At 45.7% G+C, this 13,734-nt stretch overlaps 1 protein-coding gene across 7 annotated transcripts in view; it reads left to right on the top strand.

Moving 5' to 3' along the window:
• The window catches only part of Cops7a (COP9 signalosome subunit 7A), a 32,900-nt gene extending 21,042 nt beyond the window's left edge, over positions 1 to 11,858 (top strand). For 4 of the 7 annotated variants that reach the window (XM_020158304.2, XM_074076186.1, XM_074076185.1 and 1 more), the window contains 9 exons: positions 3,217 to 3,292; positions 3,388 to 3,622; positions 4,045 to 4,247; positions 6,520 to 6,595; positions 6,809 to 6,897; positions 8,467 to 8,669; positions 10,432 to 10,537; positions 10,697 to 10,848; positions 11,023 to 11,858. In XM_020158304.2, the coding sequence (XP_020013893.1) occupies positions 4,086 to 4,247; positions 6,520 to 6,595; positions 6,809 to 6,897; positions 8,467 to 8,669; positions 10,432 to 10,537; positions 10,697 to 10,848; positions 11,023 to 11,062 (828 nt within the window). In that variant the 5' untranslated portion in view covers positions 3,217 to 3,292; positions 3,388 to 3,622; positions 4,045 to 4,085 and the 3' untranslated portion in view covers positions 11,063 to 11,858. Of the gene's footprint in view, positions 1 to 3,216; positions 3,293 to 3,387; positions 3,786 to 4,044; positions 4,248 to 6,519; positions 6,596 to 6,808; positions 6,898 to 8,466; positions 8,670 to 10,431; positions 10,538 to 10,696; positions 10,849 to 11,022 lie in introns of those variants that run through there. The other 3 variants (XM_020158305.2, XM_020158302.2, XM_020158306.2) reach the window with 3 other exon arrangements.
• Positions 11,859 to 13,734: the final 1,876 nt, after the last annotated feature.

The following is a 13,734-nucleotide window of genomic DNA, read 5'->3' as shown; positions in this document are numbered from 1 at the left end:
GGGAGGGTTCACTCAGTATGTTGCCCAGGCTGATTTTGAACTTGTGTGCCCATGATCCTCCAGCCTCAGGCTTTGGGAGTAGCTGAGACTACAGGAGTACAGCATCACACCTTGCTAATGTTATTTACTTGGCACATATATCCCAAGTTTCTAGCCATTTTTTGCCTAATAAGTTGATAGCTGCTCTCGAAGGTTAATAAAAGAAAGATGTAAGTTCCTAGGATCTTCCAGTCAGAGGTCATCCTTGGTATCAGCAAAATCCTAGGCATGTCAGCCATTCCAGTCATTTCCAAGGAATGGATTCCACACTTTGAGTTTCCAGTCTTCAGGTTGATGCAGAGTCTCTGTGAAGGGGCACCAACCCGGAGTGTGCTTCCATAGCTCTTTTTTTTTTTTTTTTTTTTTTGGCAACACTAGGGTTTTGAATTCAGGGCCTCACACTTGCTAGGCAGGCACTCTTACTGCTTGAGCCACTCTGCCAGCCCCACAGCTCTCATTCTTTATTCAAGAATACTTCTTCAGTGGATGTCTTAGACCCCATTTTAGTGCTGCAGACTTGCCTTTGAGGATCTGGGACAATGCAGTGGGCTGCTGCACAAAGGCAGGCGGTGCCTCCCTCTTGCTTGGCTCCAGGACACCAAGGACACCAAGATCTCCATACCTACTACTAATAACCCCACCACACAAAGAGCTCTATTTGCTTTCTACATTTTCTTTCTTTTTTTCCTTCTCTTCCTTTTTCTTCTTCTTTTCAGTACTGGGGTTTGAACTCAGGACCTTAAGCTTGCTTGGCAGGTGCTCCACCACTTGAGCCATGGTCCCAGCCCACTTTCTTCTTTTTCTTAGCACGGTGTGGAATCAGATAAATGTGCACTGAAATCGCAATAATACTGGTGACCTTCAACAAATTATTTTACTTCTGTGATCCTGTGTCCTCACATGTTACCTGACATATTAATGTGCACCTCAAGAAGTTGCTGTGTGAATAAGTTTATTGCAAATAATGCACTCGGCACATAATACAAGTGTTGGTTCTTTTCTCATTCTTTCCTCTAATAGTTTTCTTTCCCTCCCTGTTTAATTTTGGATTCATTAATTCTTTGATTCCTTTGAATTTTTTTATTATGTATTTGATTCCTTCTCTTCATCTTAGTTTCATCTCTTCCATTCACTTCTCATTTTCTTTTTTCTTTTTTTTTTCCTTGATGGTACTGGGGTTTGAACTCAAGACCTCATGCTTGTTAGGCAGGCATTCTACCACTTAAGCCACTCCACCAGGCCACATCTTGCTTTCTTTCTACTTTCTGAGCTTTTTGCTTAGTTTTTGTCTTAAACCAAGAGATGTGGAATGGAAACTCTAAAAGTTCCTTTAGCCCTAAGTCCTATGGTTTTCTTGTCATTTCCTTTCTCTTTTTCCACTTTCTCACCTTGATATCACTTACAAGTTACTTAACTTCCCTGGGCTTCAGTTTTTCCTTTGTGAGCATCAAATGAATTAAGTAAATATCCTAGCTCTGTCCTTAACACAAAGACTGCCAAGATGTCATTAACCTCACAATCTTTGACCTTATGCAAGCCTGATATAAAATATAAGACAATATAGAAGTGTTACTTGTAATTTTCTTTGAGGTGCTGGGAATGGAACCCAGGGTTTCATGCATGCTAGGCAAACTCTCCACCACTGAGCTATATCCCAGCCCTGCTTTTATTATTTTTAAGTATCACTGGGCTGGGAGTATAGCTTGGTGGGAGAGTGTTTGTCTAGTATGTATGAAACCCTGGGTTTTATCCCCAACACCACAAAATATCATGGTGAAGCGGAAAGATGATTTTGAGTTTGAAAAGACCTAGGTTCCAATTAAATCCTTAGATTTTTATAAGCCTCAATTTTCTTATCTGTAAAATGAGAATAACATATGACTTCTGTAAGGGAAGCAAATAACAGAAGTGATTTTAACTCAGATAAGGGAGACAGGAAGGCATCCTTAGAAGTAAACATCTAAGGAGATACCAGGAGCAGGCTCCTCAGAGAAGTAAAACGAAGGGCTCACACCAAGATAACAAAATGCAGCTGCCTTTATCTTAGATAAATGAGACAGGGAGGCATCTTTGAAAACAAACATCTAAAGAGACATGAAAAGCAGGCTCCTCAGAAAAGTAAAACAGCCAGTCCTCTCAGGTAAGAGAAAAGTTGGAGCTGGGTGCCAGTGGCTCATGCCTGTAATCCTAGCTACTCGGGAGGCAGAGATCAGGAGGATCACAGTTTGAAGCCACTGGGGAAATAGTTTGAGAGACCCTATCTCGAAAACACCCATCACAAAAAAGGGCTGGTGGAGTGGCTGAACGTGTAGGACCCGAGTTCAAAGCCCAGTACCGGAAAAAAAAAAAAGTAAAACAGCAAACCTTTTACCAAGATAACAAAAGGTAGCTATAAAGTGTAAATGGCAGGCCTCAAGGCCAGGCAAGCTGACCAGACCTTCCTGGAATGTCCAGTTCAGTAAGGATGGGGATGAGCAGGTGGAGATGACATCGAATCACAAACCTGGTCTCAAGGTAAAATAGGTGGACCTAAATCAGGCGGAGCCCTATAACATCTTCTAGACTTCAGCTATTCCATGGCTTAGCTTTCTCTAAGAACCTCCCGTCCTGTGGGAAATTTGCTGTTCTTTCAATAAACTTTGCCTTGCTTTACTCTTAACTCCTGGTCCGGTGTCTTCAATCATTGGCTTGACCCCGGCACAAACTCAGAATCAGGAATCGGGTATCATCTCCACCTAGGGTTTTTTCTCCCCCAGGAATTTCATTACAAGAGTTGAGTGATGAAAGCATCACTGGAGTACACTTTGTAACCATGGTCAGGATGACCTGGGTAATCAGTACAGTTGTGAGGATTTAACGGGATACAACTTTGAAGATCTGACCAACTGTAAGCACTCAAGGCACGTTAGCTATTATTTCCTTTACCTTCTTAACTTTTTTCTCCTGCTCTTCAAAAATGTGAGTGGTTAGGGCTCAAGTGGTAGAGCATCTACCTAGCAAGTGCGAGGCTGAGTTCAAGCCCTAGTACTGCCAAAAAAAAAAAAAAAATGAGTGGTTGAACTACCCAAATAATCTCTGCCGCTAAACTTCTATGATTGTTTCCACTCCTCATCCTTCCTTTTTTTTTTTTTTTTTTTCCTGCTCCTTTCTTTCCACTACAACTTTTTCTCCTCCCAGGAATCCCGTGCAGCTCGGATGTCCACATTTGCAACTCAGAAATGTCACCAAGCCACTCCCGGCCTCCACAGACCAGGTATTTCCTCTGCGTATAAACGAATTGCACTCTTTCACCAATAAAGTTTTATTGTAACAAAACAGTTAAAAAGACGACCGTCATTCTCTCCCCAGTAACCAATCAAGACAGTAGAATGCCTGTGTCCCTCTCCCGAGCAGCGGAAGGCGGAAGTGGGATAAGTTCCGTTCGGAACCTGTATCCTAGGAGCGGAAGTACGGCCGGAAGTGGGCCATAGAGGTTAGCGGCTAGAGCGACCCTGAAGGGAGGTGGCAGGAAAGGCGCGGAACTACTGCCGGAGGTGACGGAGCGGCGGCTCCACCCCTGTGTGCTGGAAGGAGAATCTTGCAGGTAGCGGCCCGCAGAGTCTGGTCCACGGTACGACCGGACAGTTGGCGAGGTCCCATGGTCCATGGGCGGCCTCTTTAAGGGAGTGGGTGGAGCCACTTGTGAGGAGCCTGGGAATGAGATCACGTGGCTGGGGCACGTGCAAGACAGGCGTGTAGAGTTGGGGGTGCGTCGTCGTTGGGGTGGACCCTCTTCTCTGGCTGCACCCTGTGCCTTGGGGCTCAATGGGGTGCACGTGGTGGGGCTTGGGGTTCGGCCCAGGTATCGGGGAGGGGGTGGGCGTGGCAGCCGTGAAGTGCCTATGGGATTCCCAGGTCTGGTTTCAGAACTGACTTTGGTGCCTCTTTAATCCGGCTCCTCGCCCTTGGGCTTCCCATCCTGCCAGTGTTGAGGACCCTCTAGCTTCACATCCTCTTTCCTTGCAGCTCCAGACAATCTGAGACCAGGTCCCCAGCTCAGTGCAGCCATGAGTGCGGAGGTGAAGGTGACAGGGCAGAACCAGGAGCAATTTCTGCTCCTGGCCAAATCGGCCAAGGGTGCAGCGCTGGCCACACTCATCCACCAGGTGCTGGAGGCTCCTGGTGTCTACGTGTTTGGGGAACTACTGGATATGCCTAATGTTAGAGAGGTGGGTTGCTGACCTGGGTAGCCCACCGGGAAGCTTGGGACAAAAGTTTCTACTTAAAGGCTGGGCGCCCGTGGCTCATGCCTGTAATCTTAGCTTACTCAGGAGATAGAGATCAGGAGGATCGCAGTTCGAAGCCAGCCTGGGCAAACAGTTCGGGAGACCTTGTCTTCAAAATACCCACCACAAAAATAGGGCTGGAGAAATGGCTCAAGGTGAAGGCCCGGAGTTCAAGCCCCAGAACCTCAAAAAAAAAAAAAAATGTTCCTATTTCAGAGTGGGTGGGCGGGGCTCAGTTTTGCAACCTGGTAAACATTGAGTTGAACAAGGATACTGTTCAACTGAATGATTAGCTGACATCTTGGAGAAGTAAACAAAAGCAAACAATCTTTGTTTCCCTTTGGAGATGAGGGATCTGAAAAAACCTAGTATTTTTCATTTCTAAGCAAAAGAGCATTTCATTCAGAATAGGAGACCTTAGTTGGAACCTGTCTCCACCAGTGTAATAGTAATGTCTCTGTGATCAGAACAATTTTATACTGCAGAACTTCAGTTCCTGACCCTGTTCCCCACCACCCCACACTTGGGTTTGAACTCAGGGCCTTGGGCTTTCGAGGAAAGATAGAAGGATCAGAAGTTCCCGACCAGCCTAGGCAACTTAGTGAGACATCTCAAAATAAATAAAAAGGAGTGGGGTGTAGCGCAGTAGCAGATCACTTGCCTTGCATGGCTGAGCCCTGAGTTCTGAGGCCCTTCGTATCACTCACACACACTAGGAGTGACACTGCCCCTCATTGTGGGAATCCAATGAGATTTTATAGGCGTAAAGTCTGGTACAAATGGAAGGAATGACCATGTTAAGTTATATACCTTGTTCTTTTCCCCTGTGCAGCATATACTAATTCACCTAAGGTAGGTAAGAGAGATTGTCTTTTTCCCCAAAGACACATGGCAAGCTGCTAGGAGCACAGCAGGGAGAACAATTCACATACAAGTGGCAGAGTTAAGAGCTTAAAGTCTAGAGCAAGTGGGTTGCCAAGACTTGTGGCACCAGCCCATGTCCTGAGGTGCTAGGACAGTGAAATGTGGGTAAACTGTAAGCCATGTTTTGAAGATCCTGTGATTGAATCTGTAGATTTAGCCTTTTTGGATCATTATATGGTCCAGAGAAGGCTGTGGCTATCTCTTTTCCATGTTTCCTCCTGCAGTGGAGCCAAAGCCTGTTATAAAAGTGAAGAAAAAGAAGTACTTCCTGATTGAGTGAGTGCCTGTGTAATAGTCTGCCAGAAAAGTGCAAGACATGGGACTTGCCCTTCTGAAGCTTATATTCCAATTAAAGAAATAGAGAAGTTGATATACATCTTTTTTTGTTGTTGTTACTTTATTTTTTTTGTGATATACATCTTTAAATCATTTATTTAGTATTTGTTGAGAGGGCCAACAACATGAATAGCTGTTGTTAGATTCTAATGGGATACTAAAGACTGGGTCTGCAATGTTCTTGAAAGATGTGCTCAGGTGAGAACTGCAGGGATTAAGTGCCAGGATGAGTGATGAGTGGTAGGAGGAGAGGAGATCATAATAAGCTGGACTAGATGATGTAAGACAGCTTCCTGGTAGTGGGTCTGAAGCAGAGGGCAAATATTCAAATGCCAGTTAAGGCTAAAGCAAAGGCTGAGACAGGAGTCTGGTGAATTGGGGAGTACCACAGACTGCCTAAAAATACTCAAATTTGAAAATTAAACATACACCCTAAGGAGTGTATAACATCGTTTGTGGTGTCTGATGTGTGTGTCTATTAGATTCTGAACACTGAATGTTTTTGTTTTTTTATTTTTACTGGGGTTTGAACTCAGAGCTTTGCACTTGCAAAGCAGATGCTCTACCACTCAAGTTACACCTTCAGTCCATTTTGCTTCGGTTATTTTTGGAGATGAGGGGGGTCCCACAAACTATTTGCCCAGGATGGTCTGAACTGTGATCCTCCTGATCTCAGCCTCCCAAGGAACTAGAATAACTGTTGTCATCTCTGATTTAGGATACAAATTGAATGGTGGATGGAGGGAAGGGCATTGTAGATTGGGGAAATAGCATAACAAAGAGCCCTTTCTGTAGGGAGAGTGATCAGAGGGGTAGAAAATGCCTCTTGGTGAACCAAGAGGTAATGTTGTCTGGGAAAGATGGGGCCTGAAAGTTGAGTTCAAAATAGGATAAGACTGGGAGGGTGTCAAGAGAGACCCTTACTGTCATTTCTTCTTTTCCTTCATTATTTCAGTTGGCTGAGAGCGACTTCGCTTCCACATTCCGGCTGCTTACAGTGTTTGCTTATGGAACATATGCTGACTACTTAGGTAACCAGAGGGGCTAGAGCTCTGGAGCGATGGAGGTGGGGGAAGGAAGTTAGAAGAAATTCTGGCATGTCCCACTTAGGTCCCCTTGGTATACAGGGTCAGGGTCAAACCTTAATTAACATGGAAAACTTAAAAAAAAAATGCAGGGGAAGGAAACTAGGGTTTCCCAAAACACTGAGAGCAGGATTCCCTTATTTTGTCCTTTTTCCCTAGCTGAAGCCAGGAATCTTCCCCCACTCACTGAGGCTCAGAAGAATAAGCTTCGACACCTCTCAGTTGTCACCCTGGCTGCCAAAGTCAAGGTGAGTGACAGCCCCATCGTCTACCAGTCCAAAGCCAGTAAGGTGTAGAGCATCCTGTTGGATGTCCCCTCTCCTCCTCCAGGGTCAGCATCTAAACTCCCATTACCGTAGTCATTTAAACTGATAGGATTCTCTTAGTTTTGTGTTTTGTTATGTTTTAGTCACCTTGAGCTGTCAGTAAACATCTTTTTTGTGTTTTGGATCAAAATAGCAAGTAGGTTGCTGATCACATGTTGAATTGTTACCTTCCCCACTGGATAATGTTCCATGACAACAAAACCTCAGAGCTGAGATCGAGGCTCTCTTCTGGTGAAGTAATGATCTTCTCTTTCTTAAAATAAGTATATAGAATTCAGAAGTATGTCTGTGTCCCTATTGGGCTCAGTTCTTTGGTTAAATATCAAACCATATCCTCAGTAATCTGCACTGTCCAGGTTGTTACTATATTGTTAATTTTACTGAAATCAGTAGAAAGGAATGTGTCTGCAGATGGGTGGAATCTAACAGTAACTGCAGACCACTCCCAGTCTCAAATACCATAAACCCTGGGTGTCTGAGGGTCTATGAGTCCAAGAAGACCACCAATGCTCAGGAAGAACCTCAAATGTTCAGGATGCAGTTCAGCACTGCCTTGCGGGTTCTTGATTCATTTTTTCCACATCACCACCCGTCTTCTGCTAAAAATATGTGGTCTTTCAACAAATCTCAAAATTTTCACTTTATCACTTCAATTAAGAACATTCACTTCTAGCCAGTCACCGGTGGCTCAGACCTGTAATCCTAGCTACTCAGGAGGCAGAGATCAGGAGGATCGCAGTTGGAAGTCAGCCTGGGCAAATGGTTCACAAGACCCTATCTTGAAAAAACCCATCATAAAAAATTGGGCTGGTGGAGTGGCTCAAAGTGAAGGGCCTGAGTTCAAAGCCCAGTACCGAAAAAAAAAAAAAGAAACATTCACTTTTGCCTGGCTTTTTTGAGAACCATTTGTATTTTGGGAGGCAGATTTTCACAAAATTAAGGGAGGGAAATACTCAGTAGTCACACAGTGATTTAAACACAAATGACAATGACACGGGATTGAGAGCTCTCATGCACTGAGCTATGGAATGCATGTGCTAGAATCTAAAATTTTTGGTTTTGAAATTTCTTTTGATTTTTTAAAAATGTATTATTTCTCTCTGACTGGGCTTGGGCAAAATCATATGTAATAAATCTGTGAGTAAGGCGGCTTACTGTACTCCTGTAATGTCAAGCTGATCTTGGCCAATAACTGTGGGATATCCTGAGCTGTGGCCAAAGGAATGACACCAGGCACAAGTCCCTTTCCCTCTGTGGTGTGTATGTGTGGGTGAGGGTGATGGGGAGCATCAGTCCTGTGTTTTAAAATGGTCCTTTTCATAATGCTGTTTGTGAGGTGAGGATACTTTGTTTTACTGTAGAACCTGCCTTTTAGAGGAAATTATTTAGGAGTAGGAATAGAGGGCACAGGGGAAAGGAGGGAAGAGAATTTCAGGAAGCCCTCATCTGTTGTGGAACCTCACAAATCCTGGTCTGACTTGTGGACCCCAGTGCATTCCATATGCAGTGTTGCTGGAGGCCCTTGCCCTGCGAAACGTGAGGCAGCTGGAAGACCTTGTGATCGAGGCCGTATATGCTGATGTGCTTCGGGGTTCCCTGGACCAGCGCAATCAACGGCTGGAGGTTGACTACAGCATTGGACGGGACATTCAGCGCCAAGACCTCAGTGCCATTGCTCGAACCCTGCAGGAGTGGTGAGAGTTGTCCCTCCCTTCGCACACCAAGACAGGGAGCAATTCGGTGCCGGGGCTGGGCAGGGCTACAGAGGTGGAGTCCAAGAGAAGGCAGGAAATGAACTCATTGCTTCCAAAGTGTCTGAGGGAAGTGAGCGGAGAAGGCCATAGGAGGCAGGAAGTAGGGTCCTTGGAGTTGTAATTAGGAAAGAAAAGGGGGAGTGGTACTCGAGGTTTTTTTGTTTTGTTTTGTTTTTTCAGTACTGGGGTGTGAGCTCAGGGCCTCAGGCCCTCCTCCATTTGAGCCACACCCCACCTCTTTTTTGCTTTAAGTTATTTTTCAGGTAGGGTCTTGTGTTTTTTTCCTAGGGCTGGCCTCCTACCTAGTAGTAGTTGGGACCATAGGTGCATATCACTACACCCCATTTTGATTAACATGGGGTTTTGTGCTAGGTGTCAGTGGCTCACACCTATAATCCTAGCTAGTTGGTAGGCTGAGATCAGGAGGATAGAGGTTCGAGGCCAGCCTGGGCAAATAGTTTGTGAGACCCCCCCCATCTCCAAGGTAACCAGAGCAAAATGGACTAAAAGTGTAGCTCACGTATTAGATAACCTGCTTTGCAAGTGTAAAGCCCTGAGTTCAAACTCTAGTCCCACAAAAAAAAAAAGCGGTGTGTCACTTTTTTGTCTGGGCTGACCTGGAACCACGTTCCTCCTGATCTTTGCCTTTAGAGTAGCTGGGATTATAGGTGTGAGCCTCTGCACCCAGCCTCTTTTTGGTTGGTACTGGGGTTTGAACTCAGGGTGTCATGCTTGGTAGGCAGGTTTTCTTTTCTTTTTTTTTCAGTACTGGGGCTTAAACTTAGGGCCTTCACCTTGAGCCACTCCACCAGCCCTATTTTTGTGAAGCGTTTTTCAAGATAGGGTCTCACGGAACTATTTCCCTGGGCTGGCTTCGAACCTCGATCCTCCTGATCTCTGCCTCCTGAGTAACTAGGATTACAGTCATGAGCAACTGGCACCAGACACTAGGCAGCCTTTCCACCACTTTAGCCACTCTGTCAGGCCTTTTTTGTGTTGGGTTTTTTTCAAGATATTTGCCCAGGCTGGCTTTGAACCTCTGTCTTCCTGATCTCTGCCTACCAAGTAGCAAGGATTACAGGCGTGAGCCACCGGCTCCAGGTTTTGAGTGGGATCTTAGCTAAGAGGTTGGGTCTCCTGTCATAGGCTGTATTCAACACATCGGCATTGGTTTATAACACCATGAGCCTCTTCCTCTTTTCTTTTCCTCCTTTTTTTATCCCTCCAAACTCCTTTTTATTCTGGCATATTTCTGTAGCTGTCTTTTCCTCTGTGAGTGCAACTCAGGGCCTCATACATGCTAGGAAGTGCTGTATCACTGGGCTATCCCCCCAGCCCTTGGTTTACTGAGACAGGATCTCACTAGGTAGTCCAGACTGGCCTTGAACTTGAGATTCTCCTACTTCTGCCTCCCAGGTGCTGGGATTACAGATTTGTGCCACCATGCCCTGCACTATTTTGTTTCTAGTTCCTATTCCCGTCCTGCATGTATCACTCCAGGCACTTTTGTTCCTCTCTTAACTCTATCCAGGGGTGCTCCTTGCTCCTGGGTGTATTGTTATAGTTGATTTCCAGGTGCCCTGGTGAGGGTTCCCAACTCAGACAAGAGCTTGGATGGCAGGTTCTAGGTCCTTCTTGAGTCTGTTTTTCCCAAGCCTGAGATCACAGCTCTTGTAACACTTACCTCCCCTGCTTCCTGCAGGTGCGTGGGCTGTGAGGTGGTGCTGTCAGGCATTGAGGAGCAGGTGAGCCGTGCCAACCAACACAAGGAGCAGCAGCTGGGCCTGAAGCAGCAGATTGAGAGTGAGGTAAGCAGGCAGGGGAGCAGGATGTACTCAGGCTCCCCAGCTTGGGCACCTGGTCTTCGGACAGGAGTTTGGGTGTGGCTTTAGCAGACAGACAAGATGAGCAGGGCCTGTTGGGTACTGGGACCTTTCTTACTACCCCCATTCCTTTCATCTTGGTAGGTTGCCAACCTTAAAAAAACCATTAAAGTTACGACGGCAGCAGCAGCTGCAGCCACATCTCAGGACCCTGAACAACACCTGACAGAGCTGAGGGAACCAGCTCCTGGCACCAACCAGCGCCAGCCCAGCAAGAAAGCCTCAAAGGGCAAGGGGTGAGCCAGTGTGGTGGGAACTACTTGCTTCTGGGAGCCTGCTTTGATCTCAGGAACCTGACTGCTCCACTTCTATTGGTGGTTTGCATGGGGTGGGGAGCTGGGGGAGCCTCCAGGACTTAGGGAATTCCTTGCATCCTCTCTCTCTTTCTTTCTTTCTCTTCCCCTTGCCAGGCTCCGAGGGAGTGCCAAGATTTGGTCTAAGTCGAACTGAAAAGACTGCCGTTTCTTCCCTGGGGATGCGGGGTTCCACCTGCCTGCCTGCCTGCCCCTTAGGAGTCCTCAGAGAGCCTTCCTGTGCCCCTGGCCAGCTGATAATCCTAGTTCATGACCTTTCACCTCCTCTACTCCCAGGCATAGATCCCACCTTCTCTGTGGAGGAGGCCAGCACAGGTCATGTTCTTCTTGGTACTTCCTGTTTCATGTGACTTTCTTATGTGTTTATTGCCCCCTCTCCCAACATGCTTGCTCTGTGTTTCTTTAAGAGCTCAGCATCTGTCACTGAGTAGGTCGGTAGTCCTGATGGGGCTGCTCTATCTCCAGCATAACCCACAGGTTCCTTCTCTGGTCCCTGCATGCCTAATCCCCAATTCCTGCTCTCTATCTGTGCCTGCTGGGCAGCATCTAAAGAGCCATAGGGTCCCCATCTTTATTTGCACCCCGAGAGTACTGAGAGCCAGTCTGCCATTCTGGACACTTTCATCCCAGAATCCCGTCACACTACAGTTATTTCTTCTCTCTCCGCTTGGATCCTGGGAATGCTGCCACATTAATGACTCCAGAGCCTAAGGACAGCTGTTCCTTAAGATTGTAAGAGAAGGTTCTTTCTTGGCTCTGACCATCTTGGAAAGCCAAGTGGCAATTCTGGAAGAATTTATATCTCCTTTTGTGAGTTTGGTGGGGAAGGGAAGGGACTATAGATTGTATTAAAAAAACCAACAAAGGTATGTACGCATATATCTATATATAACATGACACAGAAATAAATCTATGAGAAGTCTATGTACAAACATGCCCGCAACTTGGTCTCTTCTGTTTTTGATATTTGTGAATGGGAAAAAGACTCATTCTCAGTTGACTATAAAGGAAAGTGCTAGAAAATAAAAAGAACCAGATACTGTTTGCGGAGTTCTAGGCTAGCAGCCAGAAGGCCTACATCCTGGATTATGTGACTTCGGACAAATTGCATGTAAACATGTATTCAAAAGTAATGGGTACACTGAGCACCAGCATGTGATGGGCACTGAACATGCAAACTGACGATCGCTGCCCCTGCTCTCAAGGAGCATCTGTTCAGCCTGTTTCCTTCCACCTCAGATGCTAGAGGATCAGTGTCAATTGCTTGGAGTGGTGCTGCTGAGCACTCCCCAGAATTTGGAAGCTCTAGTGTGAGCCCTCGCTTGAGTTTCTCTTCTGAAGAGCTCTGAGTTTCTCTTTCTAGTGCTCTTTGAACTTGTTCTGTTCTTTGAGTGGAGGTTTATGAGAGATTACCATTCACAGGGGGAGTAGCTTTTTGGTCAAAAGTTGGCTAGGTAGGCTTATTGTCTTGGGGGCAATGGAGTCTTAATGGTACTGGTCCTGTGAGCCCTGTTTCAGGAGTTGACACTCTTGGCTTCTCAGCTTTGCCCTAGACAAAGTCATTAAGCCTGTTGCTTCTGGAAAAAAAACAAAAAAAACAAAAAAAAACCTTCCTCCAAGACCCTCCAGTCTATAGAACTTGCTGGTTCCTGGTATTCAGAGCCTGCCCTCCAACCCACCAACCTCGCCTTACTTTCTCCTTTGGAACTTAGTATTATCTTTTCTTGGAAGCTGTTCCCATTTAATGGCCCCTTAACTTCCCAAACCTCTCTAGTTCCACATTGATGTGAATGGCTCTAAAGTCCAGTGTACACAGGGCTGGGACTGCCTGGTTTCATACTCAGAGAGGGAAGGAAAGCCATTCATGTCCCTGGGATCATGAAAATACAGTTTGCTTTTCATTTACAAAGAGAGAAGTCCCTGACTGTGAAGGCATGGGGAAGGAGCAGCAGTTTATTTGGGAAGTAGTGAAGGCTGTGTTTCTTTTGTTAATTTTTTTTTCGGGGTAGAGGGAGCAGGGTAGGTTCAAAGCAGGCACTCTACTGCTTGAGCCATACCTCAGTCCATTTTGCTCTGGTTATTTTGGAGGTGGGGGTCTCACGAATTATTTGCCCAGGCTTGTCTCTATCCCAGATCCTCCTGATCTTAGTCTCCTAAGTAGCTAGGGTTACAGATGTGAGACACCAGTGCCCAGCAAGAGTTCAGTTTTTGATCATGAAGTTTGTAACAAGATTTAGGGATTTGGCTGGATGTGTGGCTCAGGTGGTAGGAACACCTGCTCAGGGAACCAGAAGAATCTTCCTGAAAATCTTGCATGCTCACACTTGCTGACCCCTAGTGTATAGCAATTTAAGATGATTTTGGGGCTGGACATCATGGTAAGAACAGGAAGAGAACTTGACTTCATGAGAGTCCAGAGTTCATGCACATGAAATTTGGCAATTTTTTTAAGAGATTAAGCCAACGTCTCTGAAGCTGAAGATGGCAATTACGTGGTGCACATCTTTCTACACAAAAGATGAGAATATCTGCAGTCAGTGTGTTGTAGAATATTATTAGAGATGTGAAATTCCCCACTTAGGTGAATATTCCAACATGGATGGGTAGAGCAGAGTTTAGAGGGTTATCTAAGCAGTGTATTAGTTATCTGCTGCTGTGTAACAGTTCTAAAATTTAATAGTTTAAAACTGCATTTTTGGTATTTTTGTTTGTTTTTGCAGTACTGGGGTTTGAACTCAGGACCTTATGCTTGCTAAGCAGGTACTCTACCACTTGAACCCCACCTTCAGCCCTCTTGTTTTTATTTTT

The sequence above is a fragment of the Castor canadensis genome, chromosome 6 (assembly GCF_047511655.1).
Source record: "Castor canadensis chromosome 6, mCasCan1.hap1v2, whole genome shotgun sequence".
Lineage (NCBI taxonomy): Eukaryota > Metazoa > Chordata > Mammalia > Rodentia > Castoridae > Castor > Castor canadensis.
This window is presented reverse-complemented; position numbering and strand designations above follow the sequence as displayed.